Source organism: Parus major, chromosome 2 (genome assembly GCF_001522545.3).
Source record: "Parus major isolate Abel chromosome 2, Parus_major1.1, whole genome shotgun sequence".
Taxonomy (NCBI): domain Eukaryota; kingdom Metazoa; phylum Chordata; class Aves; order Passeriformes; family Paridae; genus Parus; species Parus major.
The window spans coordinates 9,856,814-9,882,802 of NC_031769.1; the positions used below are offsets into that span (position 1 = coordinate 9,856,814).

The 25,989-nt window shown below is 39.9% G+C and overlaps 1 protein-coding gene across 6 annotated transcripts in view; it reads right to left on the reverse strand.

Annotated features, from left to right (window-relative positions):
- The window catches only part of DIP2C (disco interacting protein 2 homolog C), a 308,876-nt gene that overhangs the window by 130,536 nt on the left and 152,351 nt on the right, over window positions 1-25,989 (reverse strand). For 4 of the 6 annotated variants that reach the window (XM_015617879.3, XM_033520375.1, XM_015617882.3 and 1 more), the window contains exons 2-4: window positions 13,410-13,481; window positions 10,712-10,879; window positions 1,354-1,464 (exon numbers count right to left, since the gene is read on the reverse strand). In XM_015617879.3, the coding sequence (XP_015473365.1) occupies window positions 1,354-1,464; window positions 10,712-10,879; window positions 13,410-13,481 (351 nt within the window). The remainder of the gene's footprint in view (window positions 1-1,353; window positions 1,465-10,711; window positions 10,880-13,409; window positions 13,482-25,989) is intronic. The other 2 variants (XM_033520383.1, XM_019005649.1) reach the window with 1 other exon arrangement.

Sequence of the window (25,989 nt, forward strand, 5' to 3'; positions counted from 1 at the left end):
ACCAGATGAACCAGCCTGTGGCCTCAGGCTGCTGTCTGAGGAGGATGCTCATACAGCAGCAGCCCCTGAAGCAGCTCAAACAACAGCTGAGCACACCTACCCTTCATCCTGTTAGGGTGTATTACATGTAGTTACACCTTCAAAGGTAAGAGTAAAGAAGTTTCAGAGCTGCCCAGATCCCTCTGAATGGCATTACACATGTGCATTATATCAACCACTCCTTCCAATTTGGTATCATCTGCCAGTGTATGAAGAGGGCACTGTCTCACCTGCAAAGTCACTAATGAAGCTATTAAGGGGTACTGGAGCCAGTATTCACTCCCTACAGTACCCATCAGAGTCTGTGTCCAGTTGGACTTTGTGTCACTGATCACAGCATTCTGAACTCAATTCCAGCCAATTTTCAGACCACCTTGCTGTCCACTTATCTAATCCAAATTTCACCAAAAATTTGTCAAGGAGGATGTTATGAGAGACACTATCAAAAGCCTCACTAAAGTCATACATCCAACTTCCACTGCTCTTCCTTCAACCTCCAGGGAAGTCATTTCATTCTAGGAGGTCATTAGGCTGATCAAGCATGAATTGACCAACCGACTTAAACAAATTTGTAAATCCTTGCTGTCTGCTCCCAATCATGGCTTTGTCATTCATATATTTAAAAAGAGCTTCCAGCATTATTCACGCTACCACCTGCTCAAGAGATTGAGAAGTCTGGCTGGCCTGTAGTTTCCCAGATCCTATTTCTTGCTGTTCCTGAAGACAGCAATGAACCTTGCTTTCTCTCAGTCTGCAGAAACCTCCCCTGACACAACTTTTTGAGGAGTTGAAAATGTACTCACATTGGGCAGTGATGCTTTCCCATCATGTCCCACAGACTTCTATTCGTTCAGTTTGTTCAAATATTCCCTGTCCTGATTCTCCTTCACAGACGTTGACATTGCTCAAGACGGTCTCAGATGCCTTGGTTTCAAGAACTCAAATATCACCAGCATAGACCAAGGCAAAGGATACATTATCTTGGATTATTTTGGCCTTTTCTATGCCCTTTGTCACCCGGTCTCCTGCCCCAGTCAGCAGTGGGACCATGTTTTCCCTACTCTTCCCTTTTTTACTGATGTGCCTGTAGAAGGCCTTTTTGCAGGCCTTCATGCTCACTGCCAGATCCAGTTCCAGATGTATCTTGGCTTTGCAACTCCGCCCCTGCCCACTTGGACGGTGTCTATTCACACAGTGAATGTTCCCCTTGTATAGCTACATGAGTTTACAACAAACTTCTTTTTAAAAAAGAGAGGAAGAGAACATGACATTTCAAATTTTCACTCCAGTTCTGGGGTCCTCAGTCCCACTCACCCGATCTGTAGCGCTCATCCCGTGACCCTGAGGACCTGCGGCGGTGATACCGAGAGGAAGAGGATGGAGTGACAGGAGTTCGACGCTCTTGCGGTAACGCCTGGTCCACCCCTGCATTAATGAAAAAGAAAACAACAAATGGCTCACTCTGATTGATTTTTTTTTTTTTCAATTCAATCATTCTGATTGAAATTTATAGTGAGGAGGAGTTCAACATACACTAGGAGTAGAAAATGAACATTCAGTGCCTAAAGCACGTTGTGTCAATTGGTTACGCGCTACTTGCCTCTGGTCAGTTTTTCTGATGTCGTTATTTTCCTGGTTCTCTCTAAAAAACCTTTTTTCCAGGGTCATGGACAACATAGAAAGAGCAAACAGACAGTAAGCTTGGCATTTTTTATTTCCACAAACAGATGACTTTTCATAATGTAGTATTTAGGAAATATTTTAATGAGCTAATAAAGGCAGACATCATTGCAATGGATATTGAAACCTTCCTGCAAATTGGTTCCTAGGAAATCTTAGTGTGCATCATCTAAAGCCTCATCTGGATGGATGGTGTCAGCTGGTGACAACACAATAGTAACCTGTGGAAACCAGTTCTTGTGGGAAGGGAACTATAGTAATATCTACAGTCATTTTTAGCTACCAATGGTCAGAAAGTAAACAGTAACTGCACCAAACCAGGCTGAAAATAGTAACCTGTTCCAGCAAACAACAAAAATAGCCTTTTAAACCTGCAACATTTGAGTATGCTGAGCCTAAACACCCTGTTTTAAGATTCAAACCTTTTATTAATCCCTTTCTCATAATGAATTTTTTTTAATAGTATTTTCTCAAAAGCTTCATAAGCCACAGTAGTAATATAACAGCAGCATGATATATAAACACTTCTAGAAATTGATGTTCTTTGACAACTTCCAGAGAAGAGTGAAGGCAATGACTGAAGCAGGAAAGTTCAAACTTACAAAAGGAAAAGAAAGCAAACCTACATCTGTAATACTGGCATGATGTGGTGCCCTCCTCTCTTCCAGAGAAGAACGTGAGCAAACAAGCCCAGCTGATGAATTCAGATTAGAGCTAACAAAAACACAGAGCCTTGGGTGTGTGATGCACAGAGGTGAAGAACCAGGAGTGTCTGACAAAATTAAATTGATTATTTCTTTTGATTTTTTTTTTCCTTTAAGAAGTAGCTACACGCTATGTGTAACTGTAAAAAATAAACAGAAATAAAACTGGCCCCTTGACCTTAGAGCTCAAATGTAGGACTAATAACTTTAAATTGAGTTAAAGAAAACAATGCTTGGAAATATGCTCGTGTTTTTCAATTAAAATATAATGTAAAAACTCTCCACTACTACTTCTGAACTGTTCAATGCCAGCTTATTGGAGAGGACTAAGAGTTTAGATTTGTGGAAACAAGAATTTTTATGTTGACTACAGACCAACTGAAAATCCTGTGATTACTTCAGTCAGTCTCAGTTGGGTTTCAATCAAGTCTTTAAAAAGCATCTTTTGAAAAAAGCTGGCATTGTATGATTATTTCTTTGTGAAAATAAACTGCACTCGAAATCCAGCTTCTCTCTTAAATCTTTGGATTATCAGCAATGTCAAGTCTGCTTTGATTTTGTGGAGGAATGGCTGGTTGGCTAAAGAACATGCTTGGCATAAAATTTCATAGGCGCCTAAAAGACAGAAAAAATCCATAAATTTTCCTCTACTCAGATTAGTGATTAATAATTCACTCTCTTAAATCAAATAAAATGTCTTCATTTAACTCCTCTGTCTCCACACTATAGAGTACTGCATAATTTCACTTGCTTTCACTTCCCTTAATGTTCTTTCAGTCAGGTGAGCCTGACTTCTAAATCACTGAAATATCAAAAGGAGTACTTTCTCTTCACTTTTATATATCAAAATAAATACTTTCTCCTCCTTTTATATTCAGAATTTTTCCTTCTTTATTTGGTCACCCTGAAAATGAGCAATGCATAGTTATTAACAGTTAATGATAAAACTAATTTTGACTGAAAGTTTTCCAAAAATTATGTTGCAGTCTGTATGAGATGCTAAGCACCATTATTCAATTCAGTCCTTATCTACATCGTCAGGAATGAAATAATTTCTGGAAATCACATATATTCACAAAAAAAACCTAAAAAGACACACCCAAAAATTCTACACCTAACACTGATACTATGTGACAGAAGTTTTGCTAAGAAAGCAGTGCTACATTTCCCATGGCAAGTGACTTGTGTAGAGCAATGGCATGTGGAGAAAAACAAACAAAAATAATTGAGATGTTGCCACTGCAGTATACCATCATGATGATACAGGAAAAGAGGATGAACTGCATCTTCCAAACAACAAAACAACATGCAATAGGCTTTAGAAACATCTAGGGGAAATTAAATTGTGAGGAAAAACATCAGTTTCAGAGGTGCACAACTGCTGTAGGAGGGAGATCTTCCAGGTAAACCTGAAAGCCATTGGGCAAAATACATTCAAGCCTATAGCTTCTTTCTCCTGGCTTAGTGACTGTGAGACTCCTCAAATATCTCAGTCCCTTTTCTGCAGCTGTGGGCAGTCCACAAACATCTTTTTTCAGGTGTAAAATAAATAGTGCACATAAGATAACATCAAACACTGACCTTGCCATGGCAGAAGACAGCAGAACATCCGACCGGCCAGGCAGTGCTGCTGCCCACAGCACTCCCTGACACTGCCAAGGGCTCTTCCCTCCTCCAGTTCACTATGGAGATTGTGTTTTCACTACAGATACACTAAGTGTCTCATCCAATCTTAAAACTGAGACACTTTAGCAAGTTTTATTTCCTTCTACTTTTTATACATGTGTTTGTTCTTTTAAGTAAGTCAGTTCTGACCCAATTGGCAACATGAAGTTTCTTCATGCAGTCAGAAAGAGCCCCAACTCATCATCCTGCAGCAGCAGGCTATAGAAAATTAAATGAGAACATCAAAATGTTTTATGAGATCTGGGGGGAACATTTGATAGTTTTACTTCCCACTTGTCCAGATATATAAAAACAGTGAATAAACTTCCACCCAAGTGTGGAGCAGGAAAGGTGAACTTGGCTCACTGATAACACCAATTAAGATGAGGAAGTTAATTGTTTGCTAAAATACAAGGAGAAGCTCTGTATCAGCCAACTGTGGGGACCTCTTTGTATTGTGTTCCTCTAGGGTTGAAAAACAGAAAGCACTGCCCCACTTTGGAGAGACAGCAAGGAACTGGATGACAGTTCTCTACTGAAGGGGCTGGAGCAGGAATTAGCTGGATTGCTTGGACTCACATCTCGGCTTCCTGTGCACCCTGGCTCCCACAGCACCAGCAATGGTGTGAGACAAAGGACACAATAGCAAGAACCTACACACTGCCATTCCTGAGCGATGGGTAGGAGTAAAAGCCATGCAGAATAATGAGTACCATGAAATCAGTGAAGTGTTGCCACAAATAACAAAGTGGTGTTAACAGCCGAATTGTTCACCTCCATGAAGGCTACAGCAGTAAAGTGCAGTAACAAGAATATATATTTTTTCACTTCTCCTTCTGAACATAACTAAAGCCAAAAAATTGATAGTTTTCACAGCTAGCACAAGGGTCCATGAGTTAAGTGCTAATGCCTGTTCAAGTGCAGCTTTGCCCAGACACGTTTGTGAATTGGCGGCGTAATGGCTTGAGAATCCATACTTGGATCGATTCCTAAATTTAGGGAGGTGGCAAAGCAATGAATGGCTTTCCTAAGAGAAAGGACAGTATCATGCCAATGCCCTGTGCACAGACACATTCACTATCAAAGCAGCATAACTCTTAATAACGCCGTGGTCTACCCCAGTCTTGCAGCTGAAGCAGGACTTCACCAGATAAGCATTATTAGCACAAGGGTTGACTCTTTGCAAGCCATGAAGAACTTCAGTTAAATATATATGTCTGGAACACAATTATTTTATTTGAGAAATCGGTGCTTCATGGTCATCACAACACACACAGGCATCAGCAGGTGCACTGGAGCAAACAGACTTGTTTCTAATACAAGCAAAAGCTCCTAAGACACCTACATTTAGCTGTCTACAAGAAGGTGCTTAAGCTAAGCTCCCATTATGAAAAATAGAGATCTAGACCAGAACTCAGGATTCTAAATAAATTTTTTTGCAGATGTTGCAGACTGCAACATGCAGCTTGACCAGAATGGCATTGTCCCCTTAGAGTCCTGTTTTATGTGTGCTCACTCTGTGCAGATGTCTCCAGTACTGTAGGCAGTCCTGAATAGCATCAGACACCCAACTTCAGGCAGCTCCGTAAGTCCAGTGAAGCCTGGAGAGCTGTGCAAGTGGTCAGAAGGAGTTACCTGCTTTGGAATAAACTGAAAGGCTCTTTGGGTTTCATCAACTGAATTAACTATATCTCTTCACATAAGAATGGAAGCATAAATGTAAGGTCCACAGGCAGACAATTTAATGCAGATATATCAATCCACAAATCCTAATCTGCAAGCTGGATCCTGTCTTGACTGCATTTAGCTAAAAATTCAAGAGCCTCAGTAAAGCTGTTTAAGCAATACCACTGTAAGCTGGATAGCTTTAAGTACATGGAAGGTACAAAACTGTCAGCTGGAAGTAGGTTTCACCTCTTTTTAAATTTTTTTTCCCCCTTCACCTCCTTGTTCCTCCTTTCTTTACTACTTTTTTTGTAGCTAAATTGCAACACTATGTGCTGATAATATGGCAATAGCTGCACTGCCCTCTCCAACGGAGGACAATTATTTCCTTAATGACAGCTGACAAGCTGCTTTGATGTATCTCTTATTCCCATGTCTGTGCCAAATTTTTTAATCTAAAAATATTTAAAAGCTGAAATGTCTAACTGACAAGAAATAGAAGGCATTCTTAGACAGAGGCTACATTTATTGTTCTAAAACTAACTTAGAGTGTGCGCCCCCAGAAGACAGAGCTGTAGGATAAACCAAACAACTCCAGGGCCAGTGGGAAGGAAGGCACACAGTGCTTGCAGTGCAGTTTTAAGAAACAGTATTTACCTTCACAGTATTTCCTGAGCTTCTATTCAATGGCTGATGGCTCAGCTTTAAAAGCAGTCAGGTGTGAACACACAGTGCATTTTGTAAACATGCTAAATGTCACACTATGCCCAAGGAACTTGTTACTTAGCGTGGTATTTCACTCTTGCCATCAAACGTACAACTAAGCAATTAATTCACTGGATAAGCCAAGGGAGATTTAAAATTCAATACTTCTAACCAAAGACATCCAGGAAAGTGGAGCCATGTTCTGCTAGATAAATCTGGAAAAATGTAATTTCTGATTAGATTTGTTTAATTAAAAATTTTCCTTCACAGCTGAATTTACTCTTGGCCTGTCTTAAAACAGTGCGCAAACCTCAAATTTTCTTTCCTTATTACAATCTCAATTTTGCCTTCCAGCATTTCCTTGAAAGGTTTAGCTTTCAATTCAAGCTTAGCATGGATATCTTGGACTTCTTTTTCTCTCTTCTTTATCCCAGTGATGGTGGGAATCACATTACAGCTCCAGTGCATATGTAATGTTTGATTTCCATTTTCCTTTAGACAGCTTCAGTGTCCTATTTGAAGATTCTCTTTGGAGAATATGTAAAAGACTACCTATTCACAAAGCAAACATATTCACCAATGGGCTGGTCAAATCACACTGCAGACAAATTCAGGCAGCATTTTGAATTCCAGCAGTTTCTCATCTTGACAATGGCCCCCAGCTCTTCAAACACCTCCACAGGTTCCACCTCCTCTGCTCCTGCACTGAGTTAAACTTTAAGGCCCTCGATGATGTTTTTCTTTTCTACTCTCTATCGTTCACCTCTGATTGAGACATCTTTCCTCACCCATTTGTCAGATTTTAGACCAACACTTTCGTGTTTCCTCCTATGCTCTTATGTTCTGCAGATGGCCTCCAGGAACATCAATGGCTATTTCCTCAGAAATCCTCAAATTCTTTGAAAAATACACCAACTCTGATGTTTACCAAAAATATCCTCCCCCCAGAAAACATCATACCAAGTGCTGAAACCACTACCTGCATTACTAACTGATTTCATCATGTACTCATGAAAAGTGAAGGAAGGTATTTTTCGCTCTGTGTTTGAACAAAGCTTAATAGTATGAGCTCTTGGTACAGGACAGAAAACAGAGATGCCACCAAAAACCAAAGAAATATAAAATGGTTACTGGACTCTTAGTCATGGTGACAAAACCAAAATAGAAGCCATCATGTTTAAGTGATGGCCTCAAGGGGTTCTTCTCAGAGGCTTTCGGTACCTTCCTTTTTATCCACACTAAGCTCTGCAGGCATAAAACCAAACTCTCTTTTAAGACCAAGGCTTACTAGACATTTGTATGTGTGCTATAGTTTCTCATCTGTGAAACATCTGTCTAACTGCTTCAGGGATGTGCCCACATGTTGTGCAATGCACGTGCCTTTCAGTGAGATCCTTGTTCTCAACACATACACTCTTTGAAATGTCCCATCATGGTTATCCCTTGGTAAGATCTTCAAGAATTAGGAAGGCAGATGTGATAGGAATACTTGTTAGTATTAACAAAACGAATACATGAGTACTTTTTCAGAATCAAATGTTGTTTAAATATTTCCTTGCAATCTTTGCAATCCAAATAATGTTGGATTGTATTTGTATTGACAAATAATGTCTGTGGAAGAAAAAATTAAATTGTAATCACTCCGTTTACTTGGAGTGCCTTAAGACTTAGCAGCAGGAATAGCTGAAAGCAAAGGCATGCACACATACACATAGAAAGTATGCAAATATATGCACAGAGAACAGATATATATATATGTCATGCTAATAAGAGAGGCTATGGAAATTGGTTCCTGTAATTCTACAGCAAATTGCTTTTTCATGAGGCAAAGGGATCTTCTGCACAAATGTATTATCTTTTCTGCCCTGCATAGCTTGAAATGTTCCCAAGCTGGTGCTGTTGGGGCTCCAGCAGCAGGAGGTGCAGGGATCTGTCTCTAGGCATGTGAAAGGAGCAGCAGGTGCCTTTTAAGCACCACATCTCACAGATTTATTAACCATAATAAATAAAGCACTGATGACTGGTCCACATGGTTACACTACAAATAGAGCTACACTGGTGGTATCAATGATGGGAAATTACAGAAAGCAATCTAGTGGAGACACAGCACTTGATTAAGAGAGAATGAACCACCCATGTCTAAACTGTTAGAAGCAATGCTTAATTGATAACAACATTGTCTCTGTTCTGTGAAGGAATAATCAAATTTCCTGTCAAAACACTGGAAGCAAGTTGGGTAAAACCACAGCTTATGGGGAATACAGGTAATTTAGTTTTTTTTTTTCTTCTAGGGAGGGTTTCTCTTTATAGTGTGCATGCAGTTGTCCACATTATCTTAACAAGAACTGAATGATCAAATCAAGATAAAATTCAGAATGTTATTCTGAAATAAATCCCTGTTTAAGTGGTTACTTCAGCTCTTGGCTGTCATGGCTCCTCTACAGAGGCAGTAAGAGAAAGGTCACCACACAAGAGGGACTGGGATATATGTACTGATATAAAGGTCTGGATTCACTATTATTTTTAGATATCTGACACATGGGCACACTAAGAAAAGAAAAACGGTTCTGCACACAGAACATCTCCAGCTACAAACTCACATCCCGACAAAAGCATCTTGAGAAAACAAAGCTGTACTTTTGTCTCCCTGACTTAAAGCAGGTGGGGATTTAATGGGAAAGAAAAAGGGAGCTCCCCCCATCCCTTCTCCATTAACACTGCCAAACGCAGCATATCCATTCCGGATTTCTGGATGTTCGACAGCCTGGCAGGAGCAGTACAAATGTCCTCTGCATATGTGCAGCCTGTGCAGGATCTGGATGTGTCAGACCCGCTGTGCATGCACTGCAGAGTCAGTCTGCAGATGTGCAGTGGATCTGGCACATCCCCTGTGTGTCACTGCACATTCCTGTACAGCATGTGACAATACACTCTGTGGGATTGTCCTGTCAGAAACAGGGAGCCAAAGAGACAACTCCTACATCACCTGGAGGAGTATCAACCACTTGGTTGCCAGTCTTTACCTTTCATTAATCCCACTCCTGAAAAGTAACAGCTCTCCCTTTCTAAAATGACAGCATTCCAATAAGCATGACAAAAAGACAATGTATGTCTTTTCATATGTCTACAGCCCTTTTAGTGGTTACATTTACCACATGGTTTAATATCACTAATAGTGTTAAATCTGAAATTGTAATTTACATTAAATCCTTCCCATTTTGCAAAAATCTCAGGCAGAGGAAGTTAACCATGTCAGACTGAGGGGACCTGACCTAGAGCAGCCCTGTGTAAAAGAAATACAAACACAGTCAGAATCTAATATAGGTCGCCTTCATAGAATTATAGCAAATTGATTTGAAAATGAGTGGAGAAGGGTTTCTGAAACAGATAATCTTTTTACAGGTATGTCTTGTTCTGATAGAACTGCAAATCTTATCTTCCCTCCAGCCATCTCTTACAACATGTCTGGACAGCCTGTGCAAGTGCAGACAAGCACGCAGGCTAGAGTTTGATGTCCTCCATGTACCCAGATGGTTGGCAAGAGAAAATCTGGTGTCTTGAGAGGCTGTGGATCCTCTTCAGCCTTGCTACAAATGCAGGGATAAAACAGAATGCCTGCCACCAGCCACAGGTCCTGCCAGAGAGATGGGTATCTGAGAAGGCCACAGTTCTCCAGGCATGGCTGGAGTCATGCCTTGCCTTGCAGAGATGTAACCCTGTGGAATGCTCTTCCTTCAGCCTGCTCTACCAGCCCAATGCCTGTTCCTGGAAGTCAGTCTGCTTCTGAATGGCCTGGGTGTGAGCAGAGCTCAGGCAAAGATCTCTATATGAAAACAGCATAGAACTAGGCGTGCTTAGACTTTTACAGCTTCCTCTGGAATCTGGTGAGCTTGGGCCTGTTTAGAGCTCTGTAAAAAGGCAGTGCCAAAAAGGGAATTAGAAACACATGCATTCCTGCGTTTCACCAGCTTATTGTATCCAACCTCCTCCAAAGTATCCATGGTATGGAAGCTAGAGAAGTGTTAATATGCTCAAATGTTACTAAGAAGAGCTATTCCTTCTCCCTTCCCATCACTTCACTCTTAGGCAGACAAAGTCAGCAACGGCCTTCCAGATGTCATCCTTTGGTTGTCCTGCCTTGCAACTGGCAGCCCCATGTCCATCCTACTGAGGTAGGCGTCTACCAGAGGCTTCCAGATGAGGCACAGTTATATACAGATACGGACTGGAAAAGATACATTCATCGTGCTCACCAAAACGAAAATAAAAGAGAGGCCGGTTTCCTGCTGTGCTGGCTGCTCTCTCTCTAGCGGCCGCTTCCCGGATGTCACAGACACCAATGTTGGCAGTGCGGAGCATTCTTCTGGCAGCTCCTTCACTGTGTTGCAGTCTACACCGTACCGCGGCAGCTCCATTCGCTGCTGTAACAAGTTGAAAAAAACTAATTAATTCACGTTTAGTTTTTTTACATTTGTTACAGCAACGAGTGGAGCTGCTGCCCCCATGCAGTAGAGCACACACGCACACGCACGCACAGACACCACAGGACACCCACGGAGCCAACGCGGGTCGATGTTCCACTCTGCCAACATGGGCGTTAGGAATGTTAGCAAAGGTGCAGCAGGAGGACTGGATGTCCCAGCAGAGGGGAAATGCTTTTGGATTTCCTTTAGTTTGTTGAACACAGTCACAGAATGCAAATTCCTGCCCTTTCCCAGTGCCTCCAATCCCAAAAAAAGTCATGTCCATTTCCATACTGGTTTAAAATACCTCTAAAACCTCTAATCCCTTATAACACCAAGATCCGAGTCCATCAAAGCTTATAAATCCTTGCATTCCCCATGAAAACAGGTTACAAAATTATTTTTTTTAAAAAGGGCTAATTGGTCATGTATGTGATTGTTGAGATATTAACAGAGGCTTACAAAAGGCAGAATCTATTTTGTCATCCTAATTCTTCTTGGAAAGAATTCATCTCCCCCCTTCCTAGTGAGCAGGGACTTAAAGCCATTCAGAGGAGTAAGGTCTTAGAAGGATTATATCAAATCAAACCTTTTCAAGTTTTGTCCAAAAGGTAACACAACAAAACAAACAAAAAGTACAAAGACAGCAAAAGACCCAAGTACAAAGAATATCCATTTATGGAGGAAAATACTTTAATACAGCAGAAGCAGTGTCTTCCACTATAAAAAATAATCCATTTAGCCATCAGCTAAATGACTGAGCTTAATATATTTACAAGAAAACAGTGGATAATATTTCAATTTTATTTCTTTTATCCTATTACCTTCACTTATCCATATTCCACATTCCTTGTGAGAGATTTTCCAGCAACTGGTTGAGTAGAAAATTCTTATTCCATTTTGTCCCATCTTTAAAACAGCTCTAAGTCAGCTGTATAAAAATTATTGAATGGACCTCACCACAGGGCTGACTTACAGAGATCCCTCTGCTCCTCCTTGCACTGCAAAACTTAAGTATCACAGCACAGACCTTGACAGGTGAATCTGTGAGGGTTCTCCATGTTCTCTCTTTTACCATCACATGCATATGAACCCCCAGCAGTTTCAGCCATGGATATAGCTTGACCAGAAGACTGCAAGCTTTCTGGAGAAAGAGCTTTTTTTGTTCGTGTGAAGAACGGAGAGTAACAACTAAAAAAATAAAGAGATTCTGGTACCAACTGTGCCTCTGCACTGAGGATCGCTGTGAGGCTTTCCATAACCAGCAAATCTAAGCAGGTCTCATGAGAACCAGCTGTGAAGACTAATGTATGTCTGATAGCTCAGTTGGAGCAATAAATACCCAGAAGTTTAATATACTGCACCTCTGGTATTGTAATTCTGTTGATTTGATCTGCTTCATTCTCTAATGGCTCCCAATGGTTTAGGAATGTCACACACACCCTCAAACCAGGCTGTCTCACTTTAAAAAACAGAGGTGTCTGTAACACTGATCTCTGTTGTGGAGTTCCCACCACTGGAGCAGACCAAGTGAAATCCGAAGGCACAAAATCAGCATCCTGCTATGGAGCTAGAAAATAGATATATAAACCTCATGAAGAGAGAACAAGACAGTGCCTTCATACATCAGCAGTTTAAATAAAACCCCATCAATTCCACTAAAAAGGAAGGATTTTGTAAAAGAAGGATAATTTTTTGTTGCTGAGGCCTGCAAGAAAAACAAGGCTCAGAGAACAGCCAAGCCCAAGTGAAGCCTCTGTAAGGTCAGTGGGACCAGAAATGCACAGACACATTGCTCTGAGACCAAGACAGAAGAGAGGTCTACACCAATACCTACAACTCCACACTGAACTTCATTATCCAGTGCCTCACAAGAGTAAAAGAACTCAGGAAAGTTCTTATACATAAATATGAAATAAATTCAATGAAGCCATACATTATTAAATTTAGTTTGAAGGTATTTTTACACCTTATGGGCAAGTGCATGCAGCCCATCCTTAGTACTAAAACCAGGAATGTGTAAAAGGTCAGATGCCTGCACACCTTAGAACAAGCTGAACTCTAAGGATATCTTCAAATGTGAAGCTTGGCCAGGAAACACAGAAATACAGGAAGTTACAAAGATCCAAGGTTTGTGCATACTTCTGTTCAGAAAACTTCCCATGGCTGAGATGTTAATGAGTTAGGACATCACGTTTTCCTTTGGATTCTTGCGTTCCCTCCAACAATGCCTCTCTAACAAGCCTAGGCTGATGTCATTTTCCAGACATGACTGCCAAACCCACACCAATGTATGTAAAAAATGTACACACACCTCAAAGCGGACATATATATATAAAAATACACATAAAATGGATGGAATAATCTTATTCTGCATAACAATAGCTTTATTTCTGCCACGTGTCTTTCTTCAGAGATGCAGATTTCTACAGTGGCAACTATCAGTACACTTGACGTCTTCATATATCGCAAGCACAGATACACATACCGGGAGGCTGTGGCAGGTAGGCCCCAATTAATTTTGATCTCTTCTTTTCATATCCCTTCTGTGTGATGTCACCTGCCAAGGAAAGAAAAGAAAAATCAATAAGATGTGGATAAAGACAGTGTCTAGCTGCCTAATGGCAGCACCATCAACTTAGCCACCACTCCACTGTTCATCTGTCCTGACAATTAGAATGAACAAATGAAAAGCACAGAATGATCATTCCACCGAGAAAAAACCCAATTTAGGCCAGAGTCATTCTGGCAAGAAAATACCCAAACTTGACTTATTTCAGCACCAAAGTCCAGAAGCACAGTTTTGAAACCATTTTGATTTGCTGCACACAAGCTCTCAAAAGTTGCAATGACCTTCCTTAGGTTAATAAACAATAGATTACATAGAATGCGTGGGCTTGTAGTGGCTGGTGAAACACATCACTGATTAGCATTTTCCATCATTAATGGGATTTTTCTAATCGAGCATGTAAGGCACAAAAGACTTGAACTGCTGCTATATCATTTCTGCAATATAAATGTTTTAGCTAATTTCTGAGTAGTACTGAGGAACAAAACCAAAACAAAACAGATCTACAACAGATCCACTAGAAAATAGTATAAGAAAGGCTCTTTGTCTGGCTTTCCACTGAAGTATCAAAAAAAAAAATTAGAAACAAATTTCTGTATTTCCTAAATTCAACTGAAGTGACACTTCACTACATCTCAAGCTTCCCCACATAAGCTATGTTTTTTTAATATAAAGATTTAAAAACATTTTGCTGTTAAAGTTTTCTAACAAAAAAAAGTCACATAATTAGACATGTAGAACAAAACATATACTTTTAGTCTTCTTAGAGTTTGGGAGAAGTTTGGCAGCAAAGCAGAGATACAGTCCTGACTCTGGAGCTAAATATTGAATATAGTACATGCATATATACTTGTATTCATTATAAGTTACTCCAGAAACTAAAAAGAGGGTTAGCTTTTACAATTCAAAGATTTTTTTTTAAATAACACCATATTCCCTGCCCTTTCAATAGGCCTATCTGTTATTGTGAAACTCATCATGCAGCTAAAGCTCACATGCAGCAATGGACTTCTATATTGGTAAAGGTTGAGGGCTTAGGAGGGTGGAAACCACACAAAGAAGAGGAGCTTTGACTGTAGTGTCCAGCTGGACATGGCAACGTGAGCCTGTTTGTGCTCTTCGATCCCTGTGCTCAACCTTTACCTCAGGACACCAATTGCCAAGGGAATAACACACTCATTTCAATCCCAGCTGCTCTGGTAAATGGGTGCTAAATTAGCACCAATGTCTGCTGGTCTGAAATCAATAACTACATAAAAACATCTTTAATTGCTACATCTTGCTGAAACACTTTTTCTTGGGAATGGTTCCAGTAAGCAATAAGGAGGCAAAATTCTCCAAACCTCTCTGCCAGTGTCCCAAGCCAACCTCTCGCCCCTGCTTCAAAAACAGTCCTTAAAATAACACCTATACCCTTCACTAGCATATCTCAAACTGCTCTACAGAAGAAGTCGGCTAAAATATCTGTGTTTTTAAGTGAGGAGAGCAAGACTGAAGCACTTCAAATGATAACATTCCCATATTTACACAGGGAAGAAGTGGCAGACTTGGCAAGAGGTCTTAAGCCTTTAAAGTTCAAACCCACTGACTTTTCAAGCACATTTCTTGCCATTTTGAACACTTCTGGCGTGTGTTCAAGCCAGTGAAACAAGCTCCCTCTCCGTTGTAAGCATCAGCTTCTCACAAACCAGACAGTAACAATAGATACCACTTCATTAAAATGTTTTAATGAAAAAATGTGTTTGTTTTTATTTGAACACCATAAAATGTGAAAAAAAATTTCTTTAAAACTGTCGCTAAACAAATTCCTGTTGACTTCCTGTGCTCATCAACAGCAGTCTCACACATTCCAGACATAACCTGAGTAAAAATTTTGATTTCTTCTTTTACTATTGCTCTTTTAGGAGCATCACAGCTCCTCTGTGGTATGTGCAAGTTGGCAATGCCATTTTAGATATCAAACTATTAACAACAGGTGCTAGGTGCTTGACTATTGGTTACTCTTCCACTCACATGGAACTACATGCACACGCAAATCAATACCTCAATCTATAAATTCCAGACATGGCTCATGCAACCTGCACACATTCCTGCCCTGAAGTTTCTTCCACTAGTTTATAAACTTGTATCATCTTTAATGGAAACAAATTACAGGAACTAGCTATTTCTTTGACACCAAAGTGTGAAAGATAAAAAAATCAAGTGTTACCTCTTGTCAGTAATAATCTTTTATTCAAACTGGTATCCAGACTCACTCTTTTGAAGTTCACCATTAAAGAATTACTCTGAGCAGAAACAATACTGACTCCTTCCCCAGAACACTGACTCCACCAAAAAAATAACAAAAAAATGAGCTTTTGAGACTATTTGGTATGAAAATATTTCCATTTCCAGAAGCAAACAGCAAATTAATTTGGAATAATCACTAAACTTTCTATAATCTTGTCCATCATTTCCTAAGTCACCAATTATAAAAAACATGCAAAAGGAAAATACAAAATCTCCATAATTTTCAATGTAGTATCACTTTCACCATTTTGAGGTGGAAATAAGTCAAGTCTATCACATGCTCCAGGGAAGTGCTGTGCTTTATGTACCAGGATTAATTCTATTCATATTCATTTGTGTTTTTTGACAGACTTTAGATTACAAACAATAGCTCATTAACCATTAAAATATTATTACAACATATGTAAAACTATTGCATTTCAAAGCTATATTGAACTCATTGTGTAAGCTCTAAAAATATACTAAGCACAGCTCACCAAAGGTTAGGTGACCTTAAACTCTGTTCTTATCATAAATCACCATTCACTCAGTTTTCTCAACACAATACTAAGACCTTTGGACTATGTCTTTCCTTCCTTTGCAAATGAATGTGATAATTCTACATCTATCATCTAATGAGCAAACCCCTTTGCAATTAGGTCCACCCAGCTCATGTTCTTCCACAGTGCAACGCTGCATTTAGTCTTGGCTTTTTGAGAGTATCAACAGAGTAACAGGAATTAAATTTTCTTGCCCTGGGAAGAAAGGATTTCTGGTATCTGTATTTGACTAACTCTTCCCTTGAAAAGCCAGCATATTCAAGGAGGGGAAAGGGTCTCACCCACAGTGTCCTTTGAGCAGACTTTGAGAATGCGTTGGGTTTTCTACCCAGTCTCCAAAGCCTCTGCAAATGTAGATCTCCTTGCACAGGTGACAAGGCTGGCAGTGGGTTTAATGGATGAACAGATGATGACAAGACTCCAGCACTAAGGATGTGCAGGAGCAGAAGGAGCACATGGCTGCAGGGCACTCTGACGATGGCTGGGACAAGACACCATCGCATAATGTCACACAGCTGAAAGGTGGCATCTCCACTGAGCAGCTCCCTGCAGGCCTCTGCTCTGCCTGCCTGTCTGCTGCTATGGCTCTTGGCCTTGGCTCTGCTCCCAATCACTCTGTCCAGCTCTACTCCTCAGCTTCATCCCACAGCTGGTCCCCAGCCCTTGCCCTCCTTCTCACTCCCTTCCTCCCAGGCTGCATTCATTTCACTGCACCCAAGGATCTCGGTCTCTTGTTTGCATCAGCACTCTCCAGGATTTTTTCCCCTGGACACATTGCTCTTTTCCACCATGGGAGGCCACAGGTGTATTCCCTGGGTGGTGCTGTGCCCGAGGGTCAGCAGGGGATAACAGTGCACAAGCCTGAATGCACCAACAGTGAGCAAATGTAACCCTGCTTTTTTCCATATTTAGAATTGGCTGTCCAAGGGCTGCTGAACAACAAGCATGCAGTACACTGACCCTCTTTCACCAAAACAAGTTTGTTCCTATTGAAATAAGTCTTAGAGAGTCTCTCCAGGCACAAAAGGGAAAAATTCCATGTTTGCAATGGAAAGGACAGCACGAACAAAAGACCATCCACCCCTCCAAGGAGGAAGGCTGCCCAGCTGAGCTGAGTACAGGACCAGGGCTCTGGCAGTCTGTAATCCTACTGCCATCTCTTTTATTTGTGATTTGTGCCCCTGTTTGTGCCGCTCCCCCAGCTGCAGATGGCAATGCTCTCCGACACCAGCGCCCGCAGACAACAAGTCCTCTGCAGCTATATTTAGCAAAGCCGCGCCAGAGTGTAAGTTCATTCGACTATGCTCACCACAACTGTTACTGTTTGCATTAGACCCTGGGCTTTCTCTGAAATTTTACTGGGTTTTCCTCTTTCCTCTTTCCAAAGTGCTGGATTTCTGCCTCATTACAGAGACAGTGGTCTAAAGCTGGGGCAGGTGGGTCAGAGCAATGTAACCACAGCACAAACCCGGCACGAGCAAGAAGGGAATGCCAGGTAACAGAGAGCCCCAGGGATACTCCACATTGGACAAGACACTTTGAGGAGCAAGAAATGCCTGCAAATGTTGAAGTCATTCCCATTATCCTATCCCCTTTCTGGGCCTCTCCATGAGTCAGTTCCATCCATCTGAATGTCATGTCCTGCACTGAATCACACCTTAAACCAAAACTGAACAGGCACATTTTACAATCAGCAAATTATTGACTTCTTAGTGTTTTGTTGAAGGGAAGGTTATTAAATGTGAAAACATTTCCACATGAAAATATCTTTGCATTTCTACCCTTCTTTAAAGCATTTGCACTTCCAAAGCTGAGAGTGATTAGAAACAGTGGTGCCACAGAAAAATAAGGTGCTGTGCTGCTTTCACAAAAGTAAAATTCTTTGAGTTGATATAGTAAAAAAGTTTCATTTTCAACTGAAATACCTATTAGCTAATCTATTATCACTTCTGAAATCAACACATGCAGTCCTGAAGAACTGCTACCATGATATATGAAACAAATTTATTCAAAATTATTGCATTATACAGAGGAGGAAAAAGAAATAACAAAGCCCAATGCAAGCTAAATTTCACCACATCTATTTTTTTTCCTGGAAGATGCCAAAAATTCTTACTAATCTCAGCCTTTCACAACAGAGCATAGGTAAAAAGCTGATGACAAAACCAGGGACCAAAATCACCTTGTTTAGTGCAGTGAAAACTCAATTTTATACTCTGTGATCTCGAAGGCTGACTGATGCTGCTGTTTTCACTACACATACATGTTTTCAAAATGAAATTTCTGGCTGGGACTTTGAATTAATTTAAGGCACAAAAATCCACCACGGGAAATAATGCAATCAATAACTCCTCTCAAGCACAGACTAACACAGAGCTTGCCGTGAGTGTCTTTCCTTTGCCCATGATTTTCTGCCCTCTAAAGATTCAATTTTCTGTACGGCTTGTTTATTGCTGATGACTCAAATTCAGTGTCAGCATCTTGGCAAGAGGGATTTGAATGAAACAAAGCTCCTCATAAAGAGAACTGTGAGTCATTTACTTCTCCCACTCATGATGCAGACAGTCTCCCTGTCTGGTCTCCCAAAAATATGCCAAGAGACAAAAGATTTCATTTTGTAGGGTGCAAGTACAGAGATACCAGAACTCCACAAATATATCACGTAACACGTACAAGAACACAAAAATATATATCAGGAGTAATTTTCTTTTCCAATGTCTTTTAAAAATGATGTTTAACTACAGTAGCAGCTTAGAAAACTGCTCAGAACTATGATGAAGAAACAAATGGCAAACTATGGCAGTGGGCAGAAAAATTAATGGGATCCCACACTTTCACTGGAACCAGTGCCATAAATTACAGTACTGCTCAAGTGCCTTTAAGGAGATTATGCTGTAGCTTAAAGGTTTCAATTTGTTTCAATTTTTTTTTTAAAGTGACAACTTTACCTACCTATATCTGAATTCTCTTTTTTCCCCCAAGGGTACATTTTGCTCCTGTTTGTTGCAAGCAAAGCAGAAAGTGGATGAATTTCAGTGAAAGATAAGGAAGAGTGCTCCATGTGTGTCTACAATGAGAAGCTTATAATGTTTCCTAAGGACAGTTTTAATTCAGGGGAAAATATTTAAACAGATTATGCTATTAACAGAGAAGGTAAACTATTTTAACAGAGCTGAAATAAGAGATTCAAGGTCTTCTGAATTCGGAAAGTATTCCTTTACTTTCTTCCCATTCTTTTGATAGAGAAATTAAGTATCTGCTGCATAACCAGCCAAGTGCTTAGTTTTAATTCAAATTCTACTGTTTTAAAGAAGTATGTGAGCAGCAAATAATTTTGTATGTAAGCCATTTTTTAGTATCTTCACCTTGAACCCCAGAAGACCTCTTAATGAGTTTCCCCATTTACTTTCTAGTCCCAAAGTCTTCAGCACATTTTTCCAACACCCAAAATACTCCTGAGCTTCAAAAGAAAGGCAAAAAAAGCCCGGGGGGGATGGGGCAGGGAGGAGAGGGGAGAAGTCATCCAAAAGGAACCCCAAAACACCTAATTTAAGCCAATTAAAACAATCCCAGGGATTTTGTGACTCAGACTTTCTCGGGGCTGGCCGTGCTGGGGAGCAGCAGTGTCTGCCAGCGGGGTGGCACCGGGCCAGGAGCTGCTGAGACCCCGTGCCTCAGGAACCGGGGAAATGTGTGGTCCTCGGGCATCCCCAGCTCCCCTGGAACGGGGAATTTGCACAGCACTACTTTTATGGCCTGGATTATTGTAAAGTAAACAGAGGCTGGTTGAACAGTGAAGGTTTCCATTCTCAGTGTCAAGGGTTTATTTCATTATTTAAAGCTTTAACGAACACTTTATATAATGAAAGCAATCCTTGCCATTTTTGGAATTTTATGACTGTTAGGACCCTTCATAATGTTGTTTTCCTTCCTTTATTGCTTTATAAGGCTTATGGGGCAACCTTGAAGTGTATATCCTTTCTGCAGCTGCTGGAAGCTCATCTTTCATCTCTCTACTGGCTTTCCTGTTGCCTATGAGGCATTTGCCTGTTCTAGTTATTCTCCCTGTCTCTAACAAATGGAGCAGAGTCAGATCTTGCTCAAGATAAAAATAAAATACAATTCTGAAATCTATGCCTAAGGAAACATTCCTGATAAATGTTATTTAATAGGCAGGCTTTATATTTCAAGTTAAAAATTTTCCCTACAGAAAGATAATTACAGCAGTAATTTCACTTATCATTATTTAGAATTTACAGTTCAGAGCAAATCAGACATTTCCATAAATGCCGCGCTGTGTACTGCAAATTTGTGTCCCGATTTTTTCCCAGTCCTGAAAATGCCTTGAAAAAATATTACAGTAGGAGGAGGAGGAGGAATCCTAAAGCAGGAACATATAATAGATGTATGAAACAAAATTGAGAACACATATCCAAACAAGTCTGTGCACATATTTGGTCCTCTGGGTAGAAAAATATGTTCAAGGCTTTTCACAATGAAAAACCTACAATATCTAGGTAAAATGGTAAAATTCATTAATAGTGAAATTTCTTATTTTTGCCACTTCTCCAGGAAGTAGCCTATGAAAGTAATTCAGCTTGCAACCTTGTGCCTTTAACCATCTTTTCACTACTTTTGACATTACTCAGTTTAACCAAAAAAGTGCAATAGGGTTAATGTTCTTGGAAAAGAACACAAATGTTCCAAAAATCAACAATCCCTCATCCATAATTTTGCTCCTAGTACATTGATTCATCACATTATGACTACAGATCTCTTCCCAAATTTCAATTCAGAACAGAAAACTCCTGTTTTCATATGCTGGAAAAAAAACAAGAAGAACTGCTTTGACCTGATGTATTGCAGCATTCTCCCTATTGATATGGGTTCACCACAAAGCTTTTGTATTTGGTATTAGTTATGCTAGTCAATAATAGAACTGATTCTATCTACAATATCTAAAATACTGTTATTTTACCTTAACGTGGGTTAAAGACATTATGTTGATTTTAAAAATAGGTTTTTAGAGCAGTTGTACTGTAGTATTAGAATGCCAAAATGTCCAAATCTCTTCCCACGGCTTTTGTAAAAATAGAACCTCTTCTGGGGAAAAAACCCAAAAAACCTCTTCATGCAAATGCAAATTTCCACATACTTTGACAGCTGGATGCAAAGAGAGAAAAGCACGGATATCTTAACTACCATGGGAAATCTGAAGCAGGAATACTCCCTTTTTATACAATTTGAAGACCACTAATGGTTGTGGAAGAATATTGAGAAGTTTTAAGTAGTTGTGAACAGGGACTGGAATTACCATGACAACTGTGCTGAGTGACCATAATGTCTTTAAAAAAGTATCACTTGGGAGATCACTGAGCCTAGTAATCTGGTCTGCAATTTTAGTGCACTGTGTTTTGCTACATGACACATATGACTCTTGAGAATTTTTTTTTAAATAATGATTTATGAAGAAGGGAACATGAATGTCTTCTATGGCAATATGCACCTTTTTTTTTTTTTTTCTGAAATGGTGTTTGATTTACTAAATTCAGTAAATAAGTTATTTCCTGTACTATCACAAACTTTGCAGCAAGCAATCAAGGATCATCAATGCCTATTGCCCATAAAAGCCAGATACATTCATATCTGCTTTCCTACTCCCAACACTTGAGAACCAACCCTCTCCTAAGCCCAAAGTGCCCAAGGGTAATGAATGTGAACAGGGCAGTTCTCAAGGAAGCCTCCAGACATCTCCAAGTTCTGATAAGTAATTCTCCCAAAAAACCTAACCCACATTCCTGCTGCCTTCATTTCAGTCCCCAGTAATTCCAGTTCTTTTTTCAAGCTTTCCAACAAGAGTGAAATAACTTGTTCCCTTCCCATAAAGCCCCCAAAAGAATAGAAACACATTCATTTTAAAAGCAGCCAAAAGGGAACAACCTCCTCCAGTGCACAGTCCAACACTGTTCTAGGCAGGAACAGCAGATCAGAGTGAACACCCTTGCTCTGAGTGATGAGCACTCTACCAACAACACTGAATAGCTACTCACATCCTCTGCCTCAGCAGATTTTTAACTATTCTGTGCAAAATAAAACTACCTCATTTCTAGTTCCCTTCTTAGAACTGAAGGATGGCCATCAATGGATTTATCTAAGAGGCAAGATACTGTTTCAAATCTGGAGGAGGAAGGAAGTTTAGTTTTATGTATTTTTACATGTGCCCTTATACATGAAGGCATCTTCTCCAGGTTTATTTTGTCCAAGACAGGCTGGACATGGTCCAAACATAGAGTAAGTCACAAAAATTTAGAAAAGCCTACACCTCTTCCTACAGTATTTATTCTTGGTTTTCAGTTAGGTTCTTGCTATGGTGGCTGCAATGGACTCTTGTGTTATTTCACCTGGGAACACAGTTTCACTAAGTGGAAGAGCACTTACTACTTAGACACAGCAGGAGGTTGCATTCAGGTACATTTTATGAATCTAATCAACATCTTCTGACGCATATTTCACAGTCCAAATAATTCTAAGCAGGTGTTACTCCTGTTCTACCTCTCACACAGCTGAAAAGTAACTCTGATATTACAGCTAGAGACAGAAAACACCACACTCAGGAATTTCTGTAGTACCATAGCACATAAACACTGGGGCTGTCTTTCCAAAGAAATTTGTTCATCATTTTGTGCCTCAGTACTTCACTTTAGCCCAAAGCAGAGCATCCGCATTTTATTTCTGTCCCACTGAAGGCCAGTGGAGAACTGCTGACTGGTGAGACAGACCACAGAGGCTGCTTGGGGAGTGAACAGAGCAACTTGGAAGTGATGCCTTCCCCGAAGAAGCATTGTGGAGGGAAGGACAATGGTTTTATTCACAAACCTCGCAGCTCATTTTCACTTGAGGAAAAAGTAACATCCCATTTTGCCAATTTTATCCTTCAGGAGGTCTTAAAAGGTGTCAGACAAGTACAGGGCAACTTTTGGGTCACTGAGTCCCATGTACTGCAGAAGAGCTTGTCAAACTCTCTAAGGAAGAACTGAGTCTCATCTGGAACTAAATTTAGCTGCAGTCATTTGTTGGTTTGGTTTTTTTTTATTATTCCAAGCTGCTATAGCATCCCCTTCAGCATTCTAGGGGAATTTTTTCACTGATCTCAATCTTTTCAACTCAAAATATATATTTTCCATTTAATCCTATACAATTGGCTTTCCTGGTTCCTTGGTAGACAAACTTCATTTGTCTAAAAAAAGTGAACTACCTCAAAAAAGCAAGAGATCAGCCAGTTTTGTAAAACCTACCTTATCAAAGACAATTCAGGTTGTGTTCTATCAAGTTTAAATTTACCTTCCTGTCTTTAATTTTTGCTTTTAGCATTCCAGTGCTGATATTATCTAGTTGCCTATTTCAGCAAATTTTTGTTCCACTGTTATTAATATATAATAACCACTACAAAAACTGTTTCTAAAAAGACAAAGGCTTCCAAAACAGCACAGTTCCTGGAAGTATTTCTTTTCCTGCTAACATGAAAAAAAACTAAACACTCATTTCTATTAATATACAGTTCAAAGAAAAAAACAGTTCAGATTTTCAAGCAAATCTAGGCCTGAAAACTAAGGAAAATCTATGCAGAGCAAAGTGATCTACCTATCCTGGTGATGCAGAGTAAATGAAATCTGTCTCTGGTCTCAAGAAATCAGAAAAATTAATCCTTATTTTATAGCCTGCAAATGCAATTTAGGTTGATATGATAAAATTTTGTTGACAGTCTATTTGATCCAACAGGCAGATATGACAAAACAGGCAGCAATTTAAAGGCCTTTGCAATACATGAACTGCAATTCATGTTAATAAGAGACCCAAATCACTTCATCTTTTCTATGCAAAAAAACTACATTTGAAAACTGTCACTAGGGTATTTCTGCATGAACCAAAGTACTGAAATTCCACTTTAAAAAGAAATAACCTAAAATGCATTCATGCAATTTTCCCACTCTGTTCCACAAGGACCTCAGACAGAAAGAGGAATTAACATCATTTGATTACTCAACTCAATCCCTAGCACGTTACTAAAGGAACAGAAAAGCCCAAAAGCACCTCGCTGTTCTCCTGCTATGTGGGCAAACTGTTTATGAAGCACTGGAAATATGCATCCTTTGACTCAAGGACTCCTATTACCCAAAGGCTGACTCAGATCCTACCCTCTTAAGCCTGCAAAACAACTTGAAAGGAAAAATACTTGCATTCCTTCAATTACCTCAAGACACAATCGATGTCCCTGTTCTCCACAGGTTTCACAGTATTTGACAATTACATTTTTTCCCCTGCTGTTGTTCACCTCTGAAGGCTCCTAAAGGTCTGTAACATTATTACAGACCTAATGTGACAGCTCATACTGACGTTGGCACAAAGCAGCTGTTCTCATAGGAATTATTGCCCTCCAGAGCCTGTGAAATACTTGGAAATCTGCAAGCCTCTGCTAGGTCCACAGCACACACTTCCATGCAGCTGGAAAATCAGATTTTCATACTGTCATCCTTCTTTTTCTCCATTTCCAGCTTACAACTTTTCCTGATCAAGATATGGAAATTTGCTGTTGTAAGCCAGATGTGCAAGCATTTTTTTTCCTGAGTTTTGAGTTCATGATTTATTTCATACGTTAATGAGGTTATTCTGTGATTTCTGTAGCCTTTTCCCTCATATTTCAAAAAATAATAAAGTATTTCAACCCAAAAGAAGCCACTAATTTCACATCCTTGTTTCGTTCTTTCCTGCAATATAGAGTTCTTTTCAAAAAGAAGCTGGAATTAAATCATAGCTATGCCTACTAAAATAAAAGCAAGCAAAATTTTACTGAGGAGTCTTCAATTTCACCTGTGCTAGAAGCCAAAACCTGCTTTTCTAACAGGCAGGCATTTGCAAAGGCCATTTTCCATGATGACAAGTTTCAGCACTTGAGTTTGGTTTTCACAGACAGGGCTTGTGGTTTAGAAGTTTTTGAGAAAGCCCATGAATGCATGTTTGTATCAATATGTCAAAGTATACTCTTCTGCTCTTGTTCTCCAGTTGTCATTGTGGTGAAAACTAGCTATTTATTATCACAAATGTTTGTTAATTTGCCAGTTTGCAGGAATTCCCAATGTGGCTTATTTATTTTGTGGATCCACAGGTAAATTGGCAGACATGCCAGCCTGAGAACCGAAGGAACACCAGTAAACACACCTTACAAAACCCAGCACTCCATTTGCTTTCACATGTATAATACAGCTATACTTTAGAAGTGCCAATAAAGATTACTTAACATGCAGGAAACCAACAAGAGACTTGATTTAATAATCCATTATTAAGTCCTAGCTGGGAAATAGGACTAGCAGAGCCTGGGAAGACAGCCATCTTTTAAGAAACTAAGAAATCAAGAATTAAGGTAGGATTTACACAAATATACACAAAACACTGTATTTTCAGCACAATTCAGATAGCCCATCCAACCAGGTTGCTTTTGGTCACATGTGAACCAGAAATGGATGTGACCAGCATCACACATCAGCCTTTGGCCTTGTACTGCCATCCAAGATCCTCAGTCCTGCAGTTGTCTCCTCAGGCACCTGCTTGCCCACAAATGCTGCTGACCTGAGTGCCTCACGTGGGTGGACAACTGTCCACTTAAAGCTGACAAA